The sequence below is a fragment of the Morone saxatilis genome, unplaced genomic scaffold (genome assembly GCF_004916995.1).
Source record: "Morone saxatilis isolate NCDOM2014 unplaced genomic scaffold, NCSU_SB_2.0 Contig17, whole genome shotgun sequence".
Lineage (NCBI taxonomy): Eukaryota > Metazoa > Chordata > Actinopteri > Moronidae > Morone > Morone saxatilis.
Genome location: NW_023339729.1, coordinates 12,714,375 through 12,722,464, shown reverse-complemented (window position 1 = coordinate 12,722,464; position 8,090 = coordinate 12,714,375). Strand labels below are relative to the sequence as shown.

Sequence of the window (8,090 nt, the reverse complement as noted above, 5' to 3'; positions counted from 1 at the left end):
ATTATAGCAGGGGTCTTTCAATTCGCAGTAGTCACTACAAAATCTACATAATAAAATTTTTCTACTTTTTACTTTTTCATTGTGTAGCAGATAGTCCGTTTTAAACCATGAATTCAAAATTATTGTTAATAGCAGCTTAGACATTTCCTTACAAACACACACTCTCTCTCATACACACACACACACACACACACACACAGAAACCTGCTTAAAACAGTGACTCTGACTCACCAATAATTAATGCCCAAATGTACCAATTGTTTGCTCTCATTTTATTGCTGTCAGCGTTTTCATTAACTTCTGATTTCATTAACTGAAAAAAATCTGGTGTGATTTCTGATGAAATAAAATAGTTTTAGTATTCTCTGCTAGGCCTGCATCTGTGACATGTACTGTGGCCTCTCATTCTCACTTTAGTATACAGGCTGTCATAGGAAGCAGCAGCTCCGTTCCAGGCTGCTGTTGTGTGTGTGCTTCACATGTTCAAGATGCAAGATCTTACTAATGTTGCACTGATGCTGGTTTTCTACTTTTGTTTACAACAGACAAACACCCCAGGATGTACATATAGTGATCCTGTGGAGGAGGAGCATGTAGACACGCACATGCACGCACACAAAGCATAATCTTGTTTCCTTCACCAGGAAATCTCACGTTTTGATTTACCCTTTAACTCAGAGCAGTCTATGCCACTGTATTAATTGCCCCTGAGCTCCCAAACCAATCAATAAATGACTTCATACATGCCTAGGGATTCCTAGGAAGCATATTTTTGACTCACAAATCTTGTCATAGTCACGTACAATTTTCATGGGGACGTGTGAGGACTCCAAATGAGGGGCAGCAAGGCCATCTAGTGTTTCAAAACGGAAACGACTTGTTTGGGGCTATTTGGGCTATACAGGCAGGTTTGAAAAACGGTTCAAACAGTAATTTGCGGAGAGAGTCTTGGATTCATTTGTCGCTAAGTAGAAACACCTGTTGCTCATCATCTGCTCCTCATACACCACAAACTAGCGACGGGTACTGCCTGTCGAGATAGGACACGTCTGCAACAATTTAATGACAAAAAAAGAGACACTGCAGGCAAAATGTGTTTGGGAAGTGGAAACAAATGAGCATCTTCTTAATTTGGGCTCCTTACACTTGTATTCTACAGTTATTCTAAACCCCAGGAGCCCTATATATGAATAGATTTATTTATTTATTTCAAAAGTGTTGTGACTTTCTTTCCTTCTTTCCTATTTTCTTTCATTGCTGTGATTTTATAACGTGCGCTGTCCTATTTCCCACCACACAAATCCCCACCGACCTTGCCCTGAGATTGCAACCTAACATAATTAAAATCATACATTTGGGTTTCCGAGAAATCACTTTTATGCACACACACTCTCTCTGTCTTCTTAGTTCTTTTTCTCTTATTATCTATCTAACTCACTCTAAATCCTATCTATCTATCTATCTTCTAGGGGAGCAAATATCATTTAAAGGCCATAAGTTATCTGATTTGATTTTTTTAACCGGCTGGACTGACACCTGCAGCGCAGTCGCAGCTCTTCAGAAGATGCTCTCTCAGGCTCTTCAGCCGCTGGGCGAGGAGCGACTCTGTCAGTGAAGGCACAGAGCGCGCTGGTCTGCTTACACAGTCAAACAAATGATTGTGCTGTGAAGGATTTAACTGTTTGAAATAAGACATTTTGAATAAGAGTAATAAGGACTTTCGCTTCCAGGCTGCTTCAGATGCATTTTACTTAAGAAGCAGACACTTGTTAACTTGGATATACTTTGGATTTTTCCGATGGATTTCTTTAACGATTCAAATGTTTCTCTTGAAGACACTAATTCAACAACAACAACAACAGGTAGGTTGAGCAACCGGTAATATAATCCAGTCAACGACAACCTCTGCTTAATACTGTATTAGACATGTTTTTTACCCATACCATACCCTAAACAAAAATCAAATGCAGTTGTTTTCTCCTCCCACAGTTATGTTGTATACTTTAATAAAGCTTTCATAGCCATATTGCACAAATTCCCTTCACAGCTTGATATGTTTGATTAGAATGAAATATGATACCTTCATCACATCAATTTAAACTTTGGCTCTGCCTAAAGCTATATCATGGTTTATAATTAATCTAGTAATTAATAAAGTAATATTAGTGTTACAAATGGCACCTAAGTCACAGACTTTGGTAAGATGTTTTTAGATGTGACTTTGTGTGTACACAATACTTATGCATAGCAACCTATATTGAGGTATATTCTTTTAACATCATGTGAATAATTACAAATAACTTTTGCCCCCACCATCATCTGTCTTTGCTTTGTGCTGCATTGAGAGAGCCAGCACACACACACACACAGAGGCATACATCCATGTGCACATGCACACAAATTAACAATTTCCACATTGAAATGATCGAACAGCCTAAAAGGAGAAAAAAAAAGAGAAATTGCACAAGTGCTTAGTGTAGTGTCTGAGAATATATCTACCTATGTAATAATCCCCTGACAAACTAATATTGTTAATTGTAAGTCTACTGCTCTTGCTAATACTTGTGACATGATGGCTGTATTACATACTGTACATTATGATACACTATAAGATTTCATATCTCACAACATGATTAAACAATGTACAATATGATATTACTTAATATTGTTGCTTTATAGTCAACTGCTGCTCTCTACTTCTTGTCTCCAGCTGTAGATGCAGCCCTTCATTGCAGTGCCATCCTCCCTGTCATCTTCGGCATCATCTGCTTTCTGGGTATCATTGGAAATTGTATTGTCATCTACACAATCATGAAGAAGACCAAGTGCCGGGCAAAACAAACTGTTCCAGACATTTTCATCTTAAATTTGTCAATTGTTGATCTCCTGTTTCTCCTTGGGATGCCCTTCCTTATCCACCAGTTGCTGGGCAACGGTTCCTGGCACTTTGGAGCCGCAATGTGTACGGTCATCACTGCTCTTGACTCCAATAGCCAGATTGTCAGTACTTACATCCTCACTGCAATGACCCTCGATCGTTACTTGGCTACGGTCCATCCTATACGCTTCAACTACATCCGCACACCTTGTGTGGCAGCGCTGGTCATTGGCCTGGTGTGGGGTCTGTCGTTGCTCACCATCATCCCCGTTTGGATGTATGCAGGTCTGATGCCTCTCCCGGATGGCCTGGTGGCCTGTGCTCTCCTTTTGCCTGACCCAGTCACTAACACATACTGGTTTACGCTTTACCAGTTCTTCTTGGCATTTGCTATACCTTTGATCATCATCTGCCTGGTGTTCTTCAAGATCCTCCAGCACATGTCCACCAGCGTGGCACCACTGCCTCCACGGAGTTTGAGAGTGCGCACCAGGAAGGTGACCCGGATGGCAGTGGCCATCTGCCTGGCTTTCTTCATCTGCTGGGCCCCTTACTACATCCTTCAGCTAGTCCACCTAGGGGTGCAGAAGCCAAGTCTAGCTTTCTCCTACGCCTACAACATAGCCATTAGCATGGGCTATGCTAACAGTTGCATCAACCCATTCCTCTACATTATACTAAGTGAGACCTTCAAGAGGCAATTTCTCAGGGCTGTACGCCCAATTAATAGAAAGTTCCGTGTAAACCCGAGCACCACTGATGGTGGCAGTGTGAGTGTGAGAATGGTACCTGAAGGGGCTCATCAGGAGGAGCCAGCCTCTGGGGAGATGATACCATCCAATGTGGCTCCACAGTGAATTAGTAAATAAAAATAAAACTGGACAAACATTAGCACGAGAACATGTGTACATGCTGGTACTGAACAGTAATGTTTGCACATCAACCTCAATCCACCATTTTATTCAAACAATACATTTGTTAGTTTATAGCCAAGAGCTAAATTAAAATACTGTAAGACTCATTCCCATCATTCCTAATCATGCAAAGCACAATATCATTGATTTAGCGGGGCTTTACTTTTGGAAAAATTAAATAGTTCGCTGCAGCGTTTTAAACACAGATCAGTTCAGTCATTTACACCTGCTAGAAACAACAAATATTCAGAAATGGTTGAACTTGTTCAATCACAACACATCACAAACATCATTTAACTGACTTGCAGCCATGACCTTCACTTTGAAAATTACATACTCCAATACTAAAAGTGTGTGGCAAATTTCATCTTACTTCATTCACAGGAGAGTTTACAGCCTGTGATTCTAAACAGCAAATGGCCAGAGGGCATGACAATTACATGACATTTGCTGCTAGCTAACAACATGCATTGACCTCCACTCTGCTCTAGTTTGAACAGTCATGAAGTAGATTTATACAGCTTGGGTAATCACACATTTATGTTAAAGGGGAGACATTTTCAACCTGTGTAGACATATCTTTACCTCAACCTGGTGAATGCACGTGTTTTTGTGTCCACTCACATATTTCAATTGAATTTTTGAACACAACTCAGTACTACTGATTAGGCTATAATAACAATGACTGTAAATTATAGGTCTGGATTAAAAAAAGTGACCTTATCCTTTTTCCAGTTTCTTCCAGACTGGATCATGTATTGTAAAAATTCTTACGAAAGTTAAGAAAGTTCTGGCTGACGGCATGCTATCTGGTAACAAGTGGAGTAAATGTCACAAATAATTGCCGCCCAGGGCAGTATTTAACATTGTAAATTCCCAGTAAATACTACATTATGATACACACACATCATGTTTAATATAAGGATACTGTGAAGGTAAAAAGGAAAATATGTCACTGGCACACACACATTCAATATAATAGCACTGTGTGCATTCATGCAGTAGACGAAGGAGTTGCTTGCAGCAGCTACTGCGATTTCAGCAGACAGTGCTGTACATTACTGTCGTGCTGAGTAATGGAAAGAGATGTATGGTATGATTTGTGAGCTTTATAAACATTAAGAATCTGTGTATAAAGCGTTGCAAAGATGTTACTGGAGTTTTGATAATCATTCTTCTTTGTTCTTGTGTCCTGTGATTCTGTGATTTCTGTGAATATATAACCTCTGTAGAACATAAGAATGAAGAATGAGACTGCAGATAATGTCTTGGATCATAAGTTGTTAAATGCAAAGACGCATCAGATAGTGAAGTCTCTTCAGCCCTTTAATGTAAGTATATGTGATGACTCTCAATCAGCTGACTGACTCCCTGTTATAGTGGCAGTAGTGACAGTAACTGGAGAGCAGAATATTTGTATTATATTGGCACTTTCCATTAGCCCTCTCTGTAATTAACTATTTTATCATGAAATGGGTAATTACCAGTCAGGGACAATTAGGTTAGCTGTTCATATAAGTTTTCTGTTCTTATTTTCTGTTTTATAGTAAAAATCCACATGCATTCACCTGCCTTTTGTTTTTTTTAACTTTGTATATTTTTTTCAGCAGTGCTTTTAGTAATGTTGGCATTTGGATTGTTAATATGTTTTTGGTCCTGCTTTGTCTTGTTTGCTTGTTTGTTATCAGCATCTCAAAAACTTAAAGTAAAAAGTAAAGTTTGGCCATAGCCAAAGGGACAAGCAGGTAGTTTCTGGTGGCCCTTGTAGCATCACTTGGCGAATGATTGGCAAAGCAGTCACTCCAAGCTTCAGATTATGTCCATTTCCTGCAACAATTGCACACAAATTGGTCCCAATAGAACAATACTTGTAAATCTGACTCACCGCACTTAACCATTTTACTTTTTACAAGCCAAAGAAAAAGGAAAATTAAACTTATTGTTTCCCAAATTTTACATCCCCAAACACCAGAAAGTAGTAGTATCCTTCAGAGGAACCTCTGTAATTAGTTAAATGGTTGTTTGTGAAGCAGGCAAAGCTGTTGCATTTTCAGTATTGATTCAGTCTGAAATCCAAAGTCATGAATATAAATGAAGGGCTTTGATCTGGATAAGCTGATATGTCAAATCTATAAAACAGTGCCATTTTGCCAATGAGGTGTTGTTAATGTTGTTTCATTGAAATTAACTTATATATATTTTTTTAGCATGTACAGTTATGGTGTAATTATTTGTCTGGGAAGAGTTATTTATCTAAATATTAAATATCTTAATCACTAAATATGAAACTCAGGGTTTCTCAACCTTTTTTGGCCTGTGACCCAGTTTTCAGAGTCTCAAAATTGTCTTGATGCCAGAAAATTTGAGTTGTCAAGTTATTATTAGACTTGCTTACTTTTGTATTCTATTTTCAAGAGGGCAGAGAAAGCTCTGAATGTATCCTATGGTTATCAAACCATATCCTGTAGGGTCCCGACACCAAGGATGAGAAACTCTGGTGTAACTGTTGTTCTTGTCCATTATGAAGTAAAATTTAAAAAAAAACCTCATGTCTAAACATGTAGAACTCTGCTTAATTGTTGACAAAACAATAAGTTGTTGGCAGTTCTATGTGTACTATTGTGAGCATTGACAGCTTAATAAATCAATATGTATACTGTGACAAAAATATTTTAATTTTGTATGTTTTTTTGTTGTCTGACTTGGGATTTCACTCTAAATACATTTTTAACTTGTTCTAATATTTAATACACAGACATTTTCAGTCCTCGAATACATGTAGCTAAATGTCCTGAGATATTTTACTAGAGCTCAGATTCCTCCCATGATCTGATTAACCCTTTTAAATTTTCTTTTGATCTATTATTTGATCACTTCAATAAACAACAATGAATCTTTCAAAAGCTGTTTTTTTCACAAACAAGGAGAAATGGAACGAGAAAGTCTAGACAGGAACTGGATGAAATACATGAGTGAAGCTTTTAATCATCAATGGACAAGTGAATAGCAGAGAGAGAAGAAAGATGGCATGAAAGAGCCATGTGAGGTTGAATGAAGTAATTTAAAACAAAAAATAGTTTGTGTTATTTGATCTTGGACTTTATGTGGAATATTCAACCATTTGTCAGTGGCACAGATCAGCACTCAGTGTGAAAGTGTGTCACAAAAATTCATATGGGTGGTGAAACTGTAGCAGAAACAACACAAAACAATAAATGATTCAGAATTTAATTAAACGCAAAGAATCATTAAAAAAGTTAAATTATATAAATCAGTCAATGGATCGATACATATCATTTACTATTGTCAGCAGCACTGTGGTTGTTTTGTTATTTATGCCAGAGACTGTCAACTAATTTTGACCACTCTAGGGACCGACCTTTTGAAGTGATTTTTTTTTCTCTTAATGTAATCTCTTACAGAACTGCACATGGTGTATCTGTTCTTAACAATGTAGTGGTAGTAGGCAACACTCTCATAGTATGGATTTAACCTTTTCCTGTATTTGTTGTTTAGTTACCGCAGTGTACACTTTCAGAGATGAAGTTGCAAAAGATAAAAGACATTTCATTACCTTTACACTCAGCATTGTGCCTGGCAATCCATCCAGAACTTCACAAGGGGGCTGTGTTTCAAACATCTTGACATGCAGTCTATTGACATTTCAAACAGCTGATCCTCTTCTGCAGCAGTTAGAGCTGAACCCCGCTGCTGTCTTGTTACTAAATGGGTGTAAAATCCATTTGCTATGACCACACCACTTGTCAAACTCAGAGAGGTAATTTTTTCCAAAGAGTTTTTCCGTATCTGAATTTAGAGACTAAGGATAGAGGGTGCCGTGTGCTATACAGATTGTAAACCCCTTGAGGCAAGTTTGTGATTTGTGATGTTCTGCAATATAAATAAAATTGACTTGACTTTACTCCTCGAGAGGTCCCTGGTGATCACCTGGATGTCAGCGCTGTCAAAATATTCCTCAACCAGAACCAGTCTCTACTTGCTCTATTCAACTTTAAATGTTTTGTGAAAGCTTCAACTCATACAGCTCTAAAATGTTTGCACTTAAAATGCCTAATAATAATTAAAAAAACTTACTGACATTGTAAAGTACATAACAGGAGTGGTGACGGACCGCAGTTGATCAAACACCACAACAATCCTGATTAAGATGGAATTCACCTTTATAATGAAGATGTATTCCATACAATCTAGGTGTAGAGTAAAGTATTCTACAATTGAAATTATATGTTGATAGATTCCTGTGTCACTTTTCTATTTCCCTGTTTTGATGTGCATCA

At 37.9% G+C, this 8,090-nt stretch overlaps 1 protein-coding gene across 1 annotated transcript; it reads left to right on the top strand.

Moving 5' to 3' along the window:
• Window positions 1–1,798: 1,798 nt before the first annotated feature.
• Window positions 1,799–3,735, top strand: mchr1a (melanin-concentrating hormone receptor 1a). The gene is made up of 2 exons (XM_035660807.1): window positions 1,799–1,862; window positions 2,717–3,735. Exons 1-2 carry the CDS (start codon window positions 1,799–1,801, stop codon window positions 3,733–3,735), a joined length of 1,083 nt encoding a protein of 360 aa, XP_035516700.1.
• Window positions 3,736–8,090: the final 4,355 nt, after the last annotated feature.

What these genes read in the sequence shown, in the direction of transcription:
- mchr1a (XM_035660807.1), top strand. Translation starts at nt 1,799, where the DNA reads ATGGATTTCTTTAACGATTCAAATGTTTCTCTTGAAGACACTAATTCA. An exon ending in TTCAACAACAACAACAACAG is followed by an intron (nt 1,863 to 2,716) that starts GTAGGTTGAGCA and finishes CTCCAGCTGTAG; the next exon opens with ATGCAGCCCTTCATTGCAGT.